Source organism: Marmota marmota, unplaced genomic scaffold (genome assembly GCF_001458135.2).
Source record: "Marmota marmota marmota unplaced genomic scaffold, marMar, whole genome shotgun sequence".
Lineage (NCBI taxonomy): Eukaryota > Metazoa > Chordata > Mammalia > Rodentia > Sciuridae > Marmota > Marmota marmota.
In genome coordinates this window covers 27,343,619-27,361,472 of record NW_026000240.1, presented here as the reverse complement: position 1 = coordinate 27,361,472, position 17,854 = coordinate 27,343,619, and the positions used below count along the sequence as shown (strand labels likewise).

The 17,854-nt window shown below is 36.2% G+C and overlaps 1 protein-coding gene across 1 annotated transcript in view; it reads right to left on the bottom strand.

Annotated features, from left to right (window-relative positions):
- Positions 1-17,848, bottom strand: part of Msl2 (MSL complex subunit 2) — a 31,843-nt gene extending 13,995 nt beyond the window's left edge. The window contains exon 1 of the mRNA XM_015487019.2: positions 17,473-17,848. Coding sequence (XP_015342505.1) covers positions 17,473-17,614 — 142 coding nt within the window. The 5' untranslated portion in view covers positions 17,615-17,848. The remainder of the gene's footprint in view (positions 1-17,472) is intronic.
- Positions 17,849-17,854: the final 6 nt, after the last annotated feature.

Sequence of the window (17,854 nt, the reverse complement as noted above, 5' to 3'; positions counted from 1 at the left end):
GGTCACATTCCCAACTCTTTCTTATTTTGAGACAGGGTCTCTCAAGGCCCAAGCTGCTGAAGCTGCCTTTGAACTTCAGATCCTCTGGAACCGCTGGCATTACAGGCATGCACCACTGCATCCAGTTCAACATGCTCTAATATAAGTTTCTCCTTATATTAATCAGATTTAACACAGATCATTCAAATCAATGCTCTATTAATTAATATGCCACAGCTAGCATCTACATTGGCTAGTATACACCCTCATTACTGCCCCTAGCACGAATCAAGATTAACAAAACAGCACAAATTTTAGAGATCACATCAAAATAAACTATAATGAGGTCTCAAAACAGTTTTCTCCTATCTGTATACAAAGGATAGGCACTCTTTAACTTAACATGAAGAACGGCCAACTCTTCTAACTACATAGCTGATTCCAATTTTGAACAAAGAAATAGATAATTCACTCACTTCAATACAACACTGAGGATGTAGCTTGGTGGTAGAATGCTTACCTAGCATGTACAGGCCCTAAATTCAATTCTCAGCGTCACACACACACACACACACACACACACACACACAGAAAACTATATTATAAATTGTATGTTGACATGCATACTACCAAATAAATTATGTTCTAACCACTTGTGAATTTAGATTTTTTTTCTCCATTCTAACAGTGGAATGAGTATTTAACTCCAAGAATATTCTAACCTCAATATTGAGAGAAATTTAATTTATGAGAGTACAAAGAGGGGCAAAAGAAAAAATAAAAACTAACATGGCTAAAATGACTAGCAAATTTATTAATGCATAAACATAGGATCTGGTAATAGCAAAGACCATAAAATTTAACCTACTACAGCAAACATTATAACAGGTTAAAATGTGACATGAACAACAAAAAGACTAGGGAATTGAAACCTCATTTTAAAGTTTAAATGCGGAAAAGAAATTATCACAATGAGAACAATTTCAGTAAAAGGAAAACTGGATATACTCTGTATTTACCATGATGCCCTCTCCAGAGTTCTTCTCTTGGTCATGCTTCTATTACAGCAAGGACTGCCTTAATCAATAAGCTCAAATAAAAGTAGTAGTTTTATATAAACATACATGTTTAGAGGACATGTGAGGATCAGTGAAAATTAACAAAAACTCACATAAAGAACATCCTGAAATGCTACTATCAGAAAGCAAAAAATGAAAAAGGTAATGGTAATGATTTCAATTATCTATCAGTGGCAGAGCACTCAGTAACATATGTGAGGCACTGGGTTCAATCCTTAGCACCACATAAAAATAAATAATACTTTTTAAAATGTAGCATTCTGATTTCACTGAGGAGAGCAACATGAAACAGAAGAGATGATACATTTCTACATAACAATATGCTTTTCATCATAACCAAAATTCTTTCAAACAAACTGACCTACACCAAAAATCATCAGAAAATAAAAGCTATAAGAAAAACTCATATTAAAGGATATGTTCTTAAAGAGAGAAGGATGGGAAAGGGGGAGTGACAAAAACACTGCTTACTAAAATGAAATAAAATTGGTCCAATTTTTAAAAAATCATTATATTAGTTCTTTCCTCTCAGTTTGTTTGAAAGCAGTTCACACTTTTATAGTACTTGTCACATTAGTTGTTCACTAGGTCTCACTCAAGGCCAGAAATTTATCTCTCATGTCTCTATGCATATAACAGATGTATAATGAATGAATCATAAAAGATTAGATTTGGGAGTGACCTTGGAAATCTCTTGTTCTTTGGCATCATTCTAACCAGCTAGTTGCTGGCAATGAAGCTGAGTCTACTAATTCTTAACCTGGTATTCATTTATCTGGCACCACCCTATTTCTATTTTTTTTTTTTTTTTTTGAGAGAGAGAGAGATTTTTAATATTTATTTTTAGTTCTCGGCGGACACAACATCTTTATTTGTATGTGGTGCTGAGGATCGAACCCAGGCTACACGCATACCAAGTGAGCATGCTACCACTTGAGCCACATCTCCAGCCCAATATTTCTGCTATTTTCAATCTGTAGCATCCACTGAGACAATTTTAGCTTCTTTCTACATATCAAGAAGAATGATCACTGAAAATGAACCATAGTCAGAATCAATAATTAACCAAGATACTAAACCTTTTTTGGGAAAGAAGAAACAGAAAGCAGGTACTAAAAATGATGGACAGTAACTAGGGCAAGCATGGTAAAGGAAGGGGAGGATCGATTCTCAAGAACTAGTCTGTGCCACATGTGGTGCATGCTGGTAAATCTCAGGTACTGGGAGGCCCTATTTTAAGAAAAAAATAAATAAATAAAAGTAGGAGAGGGAAGACTATACTCTTTCAATGATGTTGAAAGTCTCAGACACAACCTAAATAATAATCCTTTCATAATCCAATCCACTGATCTAAATATCCCCATTCTCTACCATTTTCAAATGAAGAGTTAATTGTTTAGGCTATCTTCATTTAATAAAACATTTCTCCTTTCTCCATCACTTATGTAGATGATTCCTGAGGCCCAACTATATGCCAAGCTCTATGCTAGAATCTACCACTCTATCATTTAAGACACTTTCTGACCATTTTTATATCTCTGAATTACAATGCCAAAATTAAACATGTAGAATACATTTTCAAATAGTAGAATCACAGGGGCTGGGGATATGGCTCAGTTGGGAGAGTGCTTGCCTCGCATGCACAAGGCCCTGGGTTCAATCCCCAGTACAACCAAAAAAAAAAAAAAGGTAGAATCACAAGGAAATGGTCTCTGGATTCGGCTAAGAACAAAAATGACTACACTATAAAAAGATCACATGTATCACACAGCAAATGGGCAAAAATGAATTAACTGGGTCTGGGGTTGTAGCTCTGTGGTACAACACTTGCCTTGCATGCTTGAGGCACCGGGTTCAATCCCCAGCACCACATAAAAATAAATAAATAGGTAAAATAAAGATATTGTGTCCATCTACAACTAAAAAAAACTTTCATTAGGTAAAATTCGTGGTCATGGTACCACTATAAAGAATAATAAACTGGGAGCTGGGGTTGTGGCTCAGCCGTAGAGCACTCACCTAGCGCATTCGGGGCCCTGGGTTCAATCCCCAGCACCAGATAAAAAATAAATAAATAAAACAAAGATATTAAAAAAAAAAACTTAACACTGTTTTTACTTTAGTAGTATGTAAAAAAAAAAAAAAAAAAAACAGCAAGTTCAAATAAACTGTTAAAAAGTAACTGTTAGTTCTCTAACAAATATTCAAGCAGCTATGCCCAGAAAAGCATTGGCTCCTTGAAGTATCCATAATCAAGCCAGGCAGTGGTTTATGCCTATAATCTCAGCTACTCAAGAATACTTGAGAAGAATTTCGAATTCAAGGCTAGCATGGGCAATATAGCAAGACCCTGTCTAAGTAAATGAATATCTTTAATCACTTGAATTTCACAGAACTGTAACCTATTCTCTTTAAATCAGCCAGCACAAAACAATTTAGTATGCCAGAAAAATGTGCATTTTAACTATAAACAAGGAAGGAAAATATGACAAACATGCATATTCCACTAAAAATAGTAACAGAGGAGTTGGGGTTAATTAATGCTCAGTGGTAGAGTACTCGCCTAGCATGTGTGAGGCACTGGGTTCGATTTTTAGCACTACAAATAAATAAATAAAATAAAGTCCATAAACAACTAAAAAAATAAAGCTCACTAAATCATGTTAAATAATTAGGTACTACTACACTAAGAAACCAGTGACAGCTATATGCCAATTTTAAAGCGGATTGAGGGTAAAGAAAAAGAACAAACAATACATTAAAATATGAATGCTACTCAAGCCAAACTGTTTATTTAACATCTGATGTTAAACCTCAGAGTTTCCTTAATTTGGTAATTCTTTGGTTAACCTAAAACTATGACAAATAACTTCTGGTATTCAAGGTGACAAATCAGTTATTATATAAGGCGAGCTTCAACAGTCAATTATCATTATGAATTAAAATAAACCAAACACTCACCACCACTCTTATTAAATGGTTCATGTGTAACTACTCAGACCCATAACATATTCATAAACGAGTCAAGCCTCACTACATATTCCTGTAAAAATTAAAATAGAATACTAGACATCATTTAGAATGCCAGACATCATCTATCTTAATAACCAAGCAAGGGAGATTTTTATAGAGTGTTTGTGGTTACAGAGTGCTTTCCTAATATTCCATTATTTTCATATTTTCAATGACAATCACTCATAAAATTATCACCAATAAGATAATATAGGTTGGCCAATTAATTACAATTAAATTGATTCACAGCTAAACCAAACAATCAACAAATCAATATAAATCTAGATCCTAATTTCCCAAATTGGTATTCCATGGACCTGGAGATCTGCTTTCTTACCGTCTTGGAAAGTTATCCCAAAATACATTTCTTGGTGGCTAAATACTATAGCCACCAAGAAACTTGTCTAAGACAGCATGGCTTAAAATTACTAGTATATGATCTTTTTAAAAAAAGTATGCCTCACACAAGCAGTACTCCAAATCAGCACTACCATCATCCATCATCTAAGTAATCCACTCCAGACCTGACTCTCAAATATTTGAGAATGCTACCCAGGAATGTGTATTTTCAGAAAATTTTCCAAATTCTGATATATAAACAGGTTAGGAACCACTAATGATAGTTTAACCTTTTTTACCTTGAAGGTATGAGTAACAAGACCTCATGAGTATTCTTTCTAATCATTTTTATCAAGTAAGGAAGAAAACACAAAAGATTTTAAGTAAAAACCTGTTTAATCAGTATGTATAAAAATGTACTATAAAAAAAGAATAAAAATGTACTATAAAGTTCATTTTAATAATACAAGGCTAAATTTTTACTTCCACTAACACCTTGTTTTATCTCTTCAGTCACATTTTTTTTAAATGCATTTTGGTGATACAGCTATTTAAAACATTTATAACTCAGGGGTTGGGATTGTGGCTCAGTGGCAAAGCACTTGCCTCATGTGTGAGGCACTGGGTTCAATCTTCAGCATCACATAAAAATACATAAATAAATAATAAAGGTATTGTCTCCATCTACAACTAAAAAAATTTTTTTTTAAATCTATAACTCAGGAATGTTTAAAAAAAAAGACTAGCCAGGTGTGGTGGCTCACACCTGTAATCCCAGCAATCTAGGAAACTGAGGCAGGAGTGTCACTAGTTCAAAGCCAGTCTCCACAATTTGGCAAGGCCTTCAGCAACTCAGTGAGACCCTGTCTCAAAAAATTAAAAAGGCTGAACATGGGTTCAGTGGCACACGTCTATAATCCCAGCAGCTTGGGAAGCTAAGGCAGGAGGATCACCAAGTTCAAAGCCAGTCTCAGCAACTTAGTTTAAGCAACTCAATGAGACCCTGTCTCTAAATAAAATTCAAAAACGGGCTGGGAATGTAGCTCAGTGGTAAAGCACCCCTAAGTTCAATCACCAGTACCAAAAGAAAAAAAAGGGGGGGAGGGGGCAAAACAATATATTATGCAGAGGCAAAACACTCATATGAGCTATTATATGGAATTCCAATATTTTTCACTAATAATTTTTGTTAACTATTTTTATATTTTGTTACTAAGTAATGAGCTTAATAATGGCTTCAGATGAATATCTGCAAACACTTCCAATAATGCAATTATAAATGGTTGTAGTCTCTAAAATTAAAGTTTACAGAGTAGCACTGTATTTTGTAAGTTGGCTTTTTAAAATATTACCAACATCTTGTTAAGATACAGGATTGGGGCTAGGGTTGTGACTCAGCAGTACAGCACTCACATAGCATGTGTGGGGCCCTAGGTTCAATCCTCAGCATTACATAAAAATAAATAAAATAAAATAAAGGTATTATGTCCAACTACAACTAAAAAATAAATATTAAAAAAAACTTACTTAAAAAAAGATACAGTTCAGCACAAACAACTTATAGGAAAGGATAATAATAATAATAAGTCAAATATTTATATCATATATGTTTTATGCTCATTACCTAGTATTCCAATATCAATTTAATTTCCTTACTGGTTTTTATCTCTAATCAGTAATACATTGGATTATATGAAAACTTGTAACAATATTACTAAAAGTTAACAAAATACATGACTAAACAATTATAGGCTATGGGGGCAGACAGAAGGTTTCAGATGAATTAAGTGGTACCACCAGTTATTACAGGACTGCTTGCTATTTGTCCTAGTGCTCATTTGACATCTCTTCAAATTTTATCTCATCTACAACTCATTTTGAAGGAAGAAAAATAAATTACTTTATATTGCCTTTTTTATCTTCTAATAATACAAATCTTTTATTACAGGAACACTGTGGAATGCCTTCTTAAGCCCAATTCACTGCAGAGAAAACTTAAATGGTAAGCTCCAAAAATCTGTTCATAACTCCATCAAAATGTTTTTTAAAATACTGCCCAATGTTCTAAACTCAAAACTTGAAAATTCTGAGATGAAAACAAAACACTACAAGATCTTTCAATGATCCCATAGCTTCCAGGAACAACAGCTCTATGGTTCTTAAAGTTCTTTAGTTGTTACAACACACCGTCCAATAGAACTTTATGCATGATAAAAATATATCCCAATGATAGCCAGTAGCCACATGTGACTACTCAGTACTGAAAGTGTAGCTAAATACAAATAAAAACCTAAATTAAAATTTTTAGTTTTTATGAAATAAAGTCTATATGGCTAACAGCTCTGTGAGATAGCATAGGTATAGAATGTTACCTTATCCTGCTTCCCAACACTGATGGATACAGACAGATTTCCCTGCCTAAACAGTTTCAACACCAGATAAAATAATGATCTGTAAACATTTAGCAACAAGCAGCACAGACAGTGATCCTTGAGGGGGGCGACAAAAAAAAGGGAGCCCTGAAACTGTCACAGCTTACTGACTGGAGACAAGTTTCAGGTCAAAGCACAGAGAATCCAGACAAAACGTGGGGGTCTCCTTGAGCTGAGAGTCCAGACATCTGGAAGTCTCAGGACACAGTACCACAGATTAGAGAGCTATACAGAAAAAGATTCAGAGATTTGCAAATGGTTCCTCAATTCTCCAGCAGAATTTTTATTAGCATACACATATGAAGTAACTACCAGAAATTTCCCAGAAAGGAGCAAAAGAACAATCTCCATAACTCAGTAGCAGAATAATTCCTGTTTCCACCACTCAGAGTGAAAAATCATGTTATCACAAGGTTTTTGCCTCAATAGTGCAAGAAAATTACTCCCTAGACTAAAGGCTGCTCAGGTCCTAGGGCTGGAGATGTGGCTCAGCCATAGAGCGCTCGTCTAGCATATCCTCAACATCAGATAAAAATAAATAAAAGTATTGTATCCAACTACAATATATATGTGTGTGTGTATTAAAAAAAAAAAAAAAAAAAAAAATCAAGCCAGGTTCAATGGCACATATTTATAATCCCAGATACTAGGGAGGCCAAAGCAGGAGGAGCATAAGCTTCAGGCCAGCATGCATAACTTGTTAAAAACCTGCTTCAAAAATTTTTTTTTTTTTTTTTTAGTTAAGAAGGGTTGGAAATTGAGTTCAGTGGTACAGAGTGCCACCAGGTCCAATTCCCAACACTGTAAAATATAAATTTTAAGAGTCTCTAAATAACTTAATCTCATCCCAAAACAAAGCTTCAAGAATATACAAGAAAGAATTTTTACCAACAAAACAATATCTGATATTCAATCAAAATTAGACATCCAAAGAAAGACAACATAATCCATAACCAGCAAAAAAAAAAAACAAAATCAAACCCAGAAATGCAACAGATGACAGAATTAGCAGGCAAGAAAATCACAACTATATTCTATGTGTTCAAAAATGTTTTATACACCTAACAATAACTTCAAAATACATGAAGCAAAAGCTGATAAAACTCTGAAGAGAAGCTAACAAAACCAAAACTAGGCTTAGATTTCAATAGCACTTTCAACAACTGACAAAACTAAGATAATGGATCTGACCAATCAAACTGTTGCAACTGACCAGAAACACTGTGCACCAACAACTATTCTCTGACAAACTAATCCTTCTCTAGGTAAGGTTTCAAAACATAATCCAAGTTCTTAATATTAGAATCCTATGGCTCTAAATAGTGTCCAGAGCACAAGAAAAGACTTTTATAAATACTCCATTGGTTAGAATTAAAAGCCAAATTCTTTACAGGGGGAATCCAGTAAAGGAGAATTAAAAAAAGTAACAAAAACTAGATATGTATGACCAAGGGCAAACTAGAGAACTCACTCCTAAAACTCATAGGGGAAAAAACTCAACTCTAGCCAATAATGCTATACCATGAGAAAATGTCACCCACTGATGCAAGACCTGACAATTTTCCAGAAGGCACCCCAAATCTGGATTTTTATGTGAATTCTAGATTTTGAAACAATGACCATTAATTAACTTGGTAAACTTTTAATCAATCTTTAAAGGTTACTGAAGGGGCTGGGGCTATAGCTCAGTGGTAATGTATTTGCCTAGCATGTGTAAGGCACTGGGTTTGATCTTTGGCACCACATAAAAATAAATAAGTAAAAAAATAAAGGTCCATCTACAACTAAAAACATATTTAAAAAAAAAAAAGTGGGCTGGGGTCGTGGCTCAGCGGTAGAGCACTTACCTAGCATGTGCGAGGCCCTGGATTTGATCCTCAGCACCATGTAACAATAAATAAATTAAATAAAGGTATTATGTCCAATTACAACTAAAAAATAAATGTTTTCATTTTTTAAGTCAAATCCACAACCAAATTTCTGGGGATATTTGTTTTGTTTTTAAGAGACAGGGTGTTGCTCTGTTGCCCAGATTGGTCCTAAACTCCTGCATTCAGCTGCATTCAGGTCATCCCTCTACCTCATTCTCTCAAGTAGCTGGGATTACAGGTGCACACCACTGCACCTGGTTTCTGTTCTACTCCAACAACATTTTTTTTCTTTTTTTTTTTTTTAAATATTTTTTTAGTTGTAGACAAACATAATACCTTTATTTTATTTATTTTTATGTGGTGCTGAGGATCGAACCCAGTGCCTCACACATGCAAGGCAAGCGCTCTACCATTGAGCCACAATCCCAGCCCTCCAACATTTTCTTTTTTAATATTTATTTTTTAGTTTTAGGTGGACACAATATCTTTATTTTCTTTCATGTGGTGCTGAGGATTGAACCCAGTGCCTAACGCATGCCAGGCGAGCGCACTACCACTGAGCCATCCCGAGCCCAATATTTTCTTATAAGTAAAACAGAAAAATAATTTGTCCAAGTCACCAATGTGGATAAGTATATCTGTCCATATCTAAAATACTGTGGACATAGGTGGAAAAATTCTTTTATTCTTTTTTTTTTTTTTTTGGTACGAGGGACTGAACCCAGGGGTACTTAACCACTAAGCCACATCCCCAGCCTCCCCCTATATTTTCTTTAGTCATCAATGGACCTTTATTTTATTTTTTTATTTATGCGTGGTGCTGAGAATTAAACCCAGGGCCTCACACATGCTAGGCAAGCGCTCTACCACTGAGCCACAATCACAGCACCCCCCAGTCCTTTTTAGCCACTAGGATTACAGATGTGCACCACCATGCCAGGCCAAATCCACACTTTTTAGAGAAAAGTGAAACTATATGCCAGAATAGGAACTGAGTGACGCTTACCGTCTCAGAAAAGATATAAAAAGTCTTCCACAGTTGGAGAGCAAATTTTATCAAAGGCTTTTTGAATTGTTCCAGAAAACTAAATTTTCCACCACGAAGAATAATCTAGTAACATCCTCCTAGCAAGGCCTATATAAAAAATTGAATAAGCCCAATGACACCATGAAAAGACCCGAGAGACCTCACAGCTACTGGGTGCTGTGACTCACACCCTATGTCAAAAGCTGAAGATGTTCAGTCACAGGCTGTACAATTCATTAACTATAAAGGAGATACAGAAATTCATCAGAAGAGAAAGCCTTAGCATACCTATAATCCCAGCTACTAGGGGCCAAGGATGGCAAGTTCTAGGACAACCTGAGCAAGTTAGCAAGACCCCATCTAAAAAGATTAAAAAGACTGGGGACATAGTTCAGTGGTAGAGCACCTCTGGGTTCAATCCCCAATACAATGAACAGGGGTAAAGAAGCCTTAATTTGAATGGTGTCTTCTAAATCTTGATCCCCAGATTATATAAGGCCAGAGCCCCAAAATTCAGTACATCAGGCATAAATTTAATAGTGTCCATGAAGATTCATAGATCAAATACTTTTAGGTTACACATTGCATCCTCTAATCCCACTTTCTGCATGCCTTTAACTGTTGCACAATTTTACAATCACCCAACTTTGCCAGAAAGCATACTTTATATCCATATATGAGACTAGACAACATTTTAAATGCATCATTTTTCTGTGGGCTATAGCAATGAAGAAAATGGACAATCTACAACTAAAAATATGTATATGTATATATTTTTTAAAAATGTACACTAACTGCTATACAACTAAGAGCACACACAAAAATGCACTGGCTATGCTTGGGAAAAAACCCTGAGATGGGCTGGGGTTGTGGCTCAGCGGTGGAGCGCTTGGCTAGCACATGCAAGACCCCAGGTTCAATTCTCAGCACCACATAAAAGAAAATAAGTAAAATAAAGGTGTTGTGTCCAACTACAACTAAAAAGTTTTAGGGGAAAAAAAAAGCCATAGACACCAAACTGCAAAGATCCAGGAAGGTTTCTGAAATTGGAAGACAATGAATGAAAACCCTGCAACTAAGTAAGAGTAAGCAAAAGATAACTGTCCAGATAAGTAGTAGTTAACATGAAAAAAATCAAAATTCATTTCTTGACAATAAAACCAGAAAGAGCCTTTTTTTTTTTTTGGTAGTTGTAGATAGACAGCATGCCTTTATTTTTTTATTTTTATGTGGTGCTAAGGATCAAACCCAATGCCTCACATGTGCCAGGCAAGCACTCTGCCATTGTGCTGCAGCCCCAGCCCCCAAGAGCCTTCTCTTTTTTAAAAGGGGGGGGAACATAGTAACAGAAACTAAATGACTATGAAAAAGTCAAAAATGGCTGCTGAACACAAAAAAAAATTAAGAGAAATTATAATAAAGATTTTTAAATGCTGCTTTTTAAGATAAAGATAAAATTTAGAAAGTATATCATGCAGGTATGGTGGTGCACACCTGTAATCCCAGCAGCTTAGGAGGCTGAGGCAGGAGGATGTTGAGTTCAAAGCCAGCCTCAGAAAAAGCAAGGCGCTATACAACTTGGTAAGATCCTGTCTCTAAATTATATACAAAAAAAAAAAAAAAGGGCTAGGGATATGGCTCAGTGGTAGAATGCCTCTTACTTCAATCCCTGGTACCTCCCGCAAAAAAAGCAATACATCATAACTCACAGAAATAAATTTAAATTATTCATATATAAACATTACCAAATAAACATCCTAAGAGTCAACTGTGCTAAGTCATTAACAACTTAGTGATAGCATGTTATTGATGCACACAAAGAAAATAAGCAGTGTAAAGAAGGGGAGGAATAGATGTTCAAAGCAATTTGAGACTGAGAACCACAAGCCCAAGCACAATTCAGAAGATATGTTGTGTTGCAATAACAAATAGTATATAAGATTATGTAAAAAAGAATTTCCAGAATATAGCTCAGTTGGTAGAGTGCTTGTCTTGCATGCACAAGGCCCTGGGTTCAATCCCCAGCACCATCAAAAATAAATAAATAAATAATAAAAAGCAATTTCCAGGGACAGACATAAAACAAAAATTTAAGAGTATATCTTGTACTAACCATATGTCCCAGTAACACTGCCTCACTAACCTCAATCCCAGGCACCAAATTATTCAACACTGTCCCATCCTTCTCTTCATTCTCTACAGATCTACACTTCATCCATTCTAATTCCTATCTAACCTGCAACTTCTTCCTAGCACCTTACCGCTCTCTCAAGCTCCAATAACATATTGTTAAAATCCAGAAGAATTTTTTTTTTTAGAAGACAAAGTCTGACAGAGTCTGAACCAGGTGTGGTGGTACATACCTATAATCTCAGCAATTGAGACAGGATCAAGTTCAAAGCCAGTCTCAGCAATTTAGCAAGGCCCTGAGCAGCTTAGCAATACCCTATCTCAAAATAAAACTTTTTTTTTTTTTTTAAGGGAAATCCTAGGACTGGGGTTGTGGCTCAGAGGAAGAGCACTCGCCTAGCATGCATGAGGCACTGGGTTCAATCCTCAGCACTACATAAAGTAAAATAAAGATATTGTGTCCACTTATACTAAAAAATAAATATTTTTTTAAAGGGGGGGAGCGAAAATCCTGATTATGTCCTTAATGACATAATACTAATGAAATAAGCCTTTAAAAAAAAAACTATTTGATTCCATTTATATGAAGAACCTAAGTTGTCAAATTTTTAAAAACAAATCAGGATGGTGATTATCAGTCTGGACATAGTGAGAAATGGACAGTTGTTGCTAATGGGTTTAGAGTTTCATATTTGCAAGATGGAAAAGGTCTAGAGATCTACTTCACAGTATATAAAAATATACTGCATATATAAGGATATATATATATATATATATATATATATATATCAAATGAAAATGGTAAATGCTGTTGTGTATTTACCACACACACAAAAAAAGTGATTTAAAAGAACAAGAAAAATTTTAAGAATAAAATGATCTTATGCTTGAGAAAAATGAACAAAATCATTAACATAATATGCAATTATTCAAATGGTCTTTAATTTAGCTTCCATCTAATAGAAATATAGTTTAAAATAAGTCACTTGAGGTTATACCTTCAAATTACATATTAGAAGACTATTTATAGATTATTGTTTGTCAGGCACAAAGCAAAGAATTTCTGCTAAGAGAAAAATCAGAATTCTAGAACTTAAAGATCTCTGCATGACTATTCTACTAACTCAATGTAGATCCATAATGCTTTTTACAATAGTAAAATGAGGAGAAAAAGTCATTCATAAAGCTATATCTATTTAATTTTAAAAGCTATTCCTTATTCTGAAAGCATGCTCTTAGTACTCCAATGATACTGAAAAATTCTCATTTCAATAGGACAAGTACTTACCCTTTCAACAAATAGAAATGTTAAGCCAACACTAACAGAAATGGGTACAATGGTGAACCAAGGAAGGTCCCACCCTCAAGGAACCACCTACCTTTCAGCAGAAGGTAAGAATAGCAGTAAAAATGAAAAGATGATGTTTTTAGGTCCTAAACATGCAAACAAAAAGCTAGTCACCAAATATCATACTATGTCAACAGAAAACAACCTCCAGTCTCTTCCCTATTTTGTATGTGAAAAATTACATGGCAAGGCACGCTGATCCGGAAGCTGAGACAGAAGGATGGCGAGTTCAAAGCCAGCCTCACAATAGCAAGGCGCTAAGCAACTCAATGAGACCCCGTCTCTAAATAAAATACAAAATAGGACTGGGGATGTGGCTCAGTAGTTGAGAGTTCAATCCCTGGTACCCAAAAAATAAATTTTAATGTTTTATTTTTTAGTTTTCGGCGGACACACATCTTTGTATGTGGTGCTGAGGATCGAACCCGGGCCGCACGCATGCCAGGCGAGCGCGCTACCGCTTGAGCCACATCCCCAGCCCCTGGTACCCAAAAAATAAAGAATTATGTGTGTAACAGGTTCACAACTATTCAATAAATTCAAAACCAAAATCACTTTGTATCTAACTAAAACACTAGGAAAATATTCATGTACCTGAGAAGATATCTGACCAAAATGATTTATAGGACTCCAAATTTTTCTTCTAACAGGACTTGACTCTACATATCAACTTAAAAGTTAAATGAAAATCTAAAATCCCTAGGGCATAATTTATCAATTCTCACCCCATTAAAGGAAAAGAAATTCTAACTTCTTGATAAGCAAGTCCAACATTTTGAAGAGGAATAAGTAACTAACACTTAAAAAAGGTACCCATAGTGATTGTTCTGGTCACTGTTTATGTGACCTAGAAAGAACAATAATTCTCTAGAGCACTGCTATCCCAATTCGCTAGAAGCTTCCAAAGGTTTGAATGTATACAGTTGAAAAGCAAACAGTGATAATCAGCTAATTAACATTTCAAAGAACAAGGATAAAAAAACCTGTAATTCCAGTGAGTATCTAGCTTTGACAATAATTGACCTGACAGTGCAGTCTCTTCCCTCACCTGCTTCCACCTTCCTCTACTTCTATGCAAAGGTGGGGTAAGCACTTAGTAGTGCCAGTCATTGAATCTGTAGATTTGTTCTTATGAATTTAAAACTTTGTTTCAAGCCATTAATAAGTTCACATATAACACAAACTTGGAGATATAAACATACAGCAAATGAAGGAAACTGAGGCAAAAAGCTAAATTAACTTGCCTACACAGTAAATAGAAAAGTCAAGACTTGAGCCTAACTGCAAAATGTTTATTAGGCCTTTTATCTTCCCTCACTTCCTTTCACTTTTTCCTCTGTGTATAAAAACTTATATACTATCAAGTATAGTTATGCATGCCTGTAATCCCAGAGACTTAGGAGGCTGAGGCACCAACCTGGGCAACTTAGCAAAACCCTTTCTCAAAATAAAAAACAAAAAAAAGGGTGGGGACATAACTCAAAGGTAGAGAGCTCTTGCCCTGGATTCAATCTCCAGTACCGGAAGAGCTGAAGGCAGAAAACTTTACGCCAAGTCACCAGACAGGAGAGGGTGAAGCAGGAGCATAAAAATGTACTTTCCCTAGGCTTATTAAATACACCAGAAAAATCAGATAGAAAAACTGCATTGAAAGGAATTTTATAAGTACCTTATGAATGTAACAAAGGGTTACAAAAGAGGTTCAGGGGACAAGGAGACAAGCCTTTGCTGGAGGGAGCAAAGAAGGGAGTTGATGAATTAGACCTTTAGAGAAAAGGAGTATATTTTAGGAAGAAGAAACTTCAAGGAACAATGGAAAGGAAAAGAGGAGGAAGATATAAAGGATGTTTGAAAAGGCAAAGACCTTTGGCTAGAAAAGAAATTATATGAGAGCATACTTGAATACAAAACTGAAAAGGCAGGACTAAGTCAAACACTAGAGGACCTGTTGAATAAACTCCCTACAGAACCAAAATAGACTGAAACTTTATTTTTACATATTTATTATTCTTATGAGATAAAAATGCACATGCAAGCCTTATATGAATGAGTTCATGCTTTTGAGCCATAAAAAAAAAAAAGGCTTAGGGCAGAACCTGGTACAAATTTAATGACAGAACTAAATTCAACTAAACATTTTTTTTTTCTTTCTTGACAAGCACAGACACAGGGGGGAGGGCCTGAACTTATATTCACATTACTAAAATTTCATGCCACTCAATTATAAGGGAGACTAAAATTCATGAATCTCTTCCATAGGATGATGAGGGAGGCTTGAACAAGAGGCCTTTACCCAATTTCTGACAAAGCTCTGATGTCAGAAAAAATTCTCCTCACAGTGAATGTTTTTTTTAAAAGCTGCAGTTGGACTTCTTTTTAAATGTAGCTTCATATTTATTTAACACCCCCTCCTGGGCCCTGTCCCCCATACTGGGGACTGAATCCAGAGCCAGCGTTCTACAATTGAGCTAAATCCCCAGCCCACTTTGTGTTTTTTACCCTAAGAGATCTTGCTAAATTGCCCAGTATGGCCTGCAACTTGTGATCTTCCTGCCTCAACCTCCAAAATTGCTGGGATTACAGGCATGCACCATCAAGCCCAGCTTAAAGTCACTTTTTAAAATACAAGTTAGAATCTGGGAAAATATTCAATTAGACCACTGCTAACCTGAAGCTACTGGAAAAAATTTAAAGTAACAAATATCTATCCCATCCACCTAGTAAAACGAAGACCTACCAGACCTGCAAGTGTCACCTGATGACAATACTCAGTACAGCTGTTTCAGCAGGATAGAGGGGACTGCCCTACACTCTTTCTCTTACTTTACCACAGCAGCACCATTACCCTCCTTAAAAAAGAGAGACAGAATGTCTGTGGAGAAGGAAACTAGGACAGCTCTATCTCCTGACTTCTCAAACCACCAAAAGCTACAGCATAAAAAGCACTCCATAAAAGTAAGGGAAGGGCTGGGGATGTAGCTCAGTAGCAGAGTGCCTGTCTAGCATGCCTCTGGGTTTCATTCCCAGCACCACAAAAAGCAGGGCGGGATGAAAGTGGGGAGAATGGTACTGTGCAACCTAGCAAATTCTCCATATTATACTGCCCTTTGTAAATTTTAAACTGCAAAGAAACTCTGAATCTAGCCCAAAGTTCTCATCTTGCACATCAAGAAACTGAGGCCCAGGGCAGTTAAGAGATTTGTCCTGGGTGAAAATGTTAAATTCCATTACCTGCCATAGCTAAGCTTAACCACTAACTCCCTCAGTCTATGAGGTAAGTATCTGACACACAAAAAGTACAAAAGGCTACACAAAAAAATGCTGGATGACTCTCAAACGAATACTATTTACTCCTTAGGTCACTATTAAGAAATTATTCTCCTTTACCCAATTTTAAATGAAGTGGAAACCTGAAAATGCCTAAACTTCTCAAATTTTGACTACACAAGTGGACTGACAAAAACGTAAAAATTTGGAGTCTATTCATGCTTTCCTTTGCATCAACATTTCATTCTAGATTTTTTGCAAAGCATGTACATAATAATACACGCACAGTTAACACAAATTATCCCCCCATTTGAGGCATTTCAATTAAACGGTATCCAACCCACCACGAGTTAACACTTTTGAACAACAACGTCTAAAATAACTCTCTACCAGGCCATAATATACTAAGTTTACAAAATAAGATACAATTAGTAAAAATCACATCACCTAAGCAGCACTTAAAGAGCACCATCTATCTTCCCTGACTCAAAGCATTTGTTGAAGGACCTGGGGGGAAAGTTTCGCAGAGTTATCTGGCCGTGGGTGCATCAGATTATACCACCACCTCCACAAAACGCCAGCTTGGGGAAATGCAAACACGCCGCATGTGCATGTCTTAACTATGTTTAACCACGTTTAACCACGGTAAGTACTCAAATCAGTTCCTGCAGCAAAGGTTTTAAAAAACTGGCATTGTGCATGCATATCTTAACCCCATTTAAATCGTCAATCACCGGATGAACCAAGGAGAATTAACCGGTTCAGAACGTTAAGGTCGCCGTACAAAGAGGTTTTGAAAGGGTTCTCTGCCTTTCTGGAACGCTAGGCAAAAGTCCCTCGGAGAGTTTCAAAACTAATGACCGTACACTACCGCACAAATAACAAAAGCTTAAATCAAACTACCATGTAGTCAAACCATTCACGTTATCCCTGCCCAGGAGGCTTTTTAAAACACGCATTGAAAGGGGAACAATAAAAAGCATCTCACCGCAAACACAGCACGAGAGAGACTGTCGGAAGTAAGGCAAGAGCCTGTTAATCTCTGTAAACGCCTTGGGGTCTCCGGGGTCGTAGTTGAGCACTAGGCGGCTCGCAGAAATGTAGAGAGCAGTAGCATTCACGGGGTTCATTGCAGACACTTCGACACCAGTGGCTCCCGGTTGAAAAGAAATTCCGGATCAAACTTTGTGAGCAGCCAGGGAACAATGGCGAATTTGCAACAATTCGGAAGAAATCAGAGCAAAACCACGGGCCAAAGAAGTAACGAAAATCCGCGCAAGTTTGTGGACCTGAAGCAATCCTCCCACACATGGGGCCTTGGCGCCCCTCCTCCGTCCCTGAGACTTCCAGACCAAAAAAAAAAAAAAAAA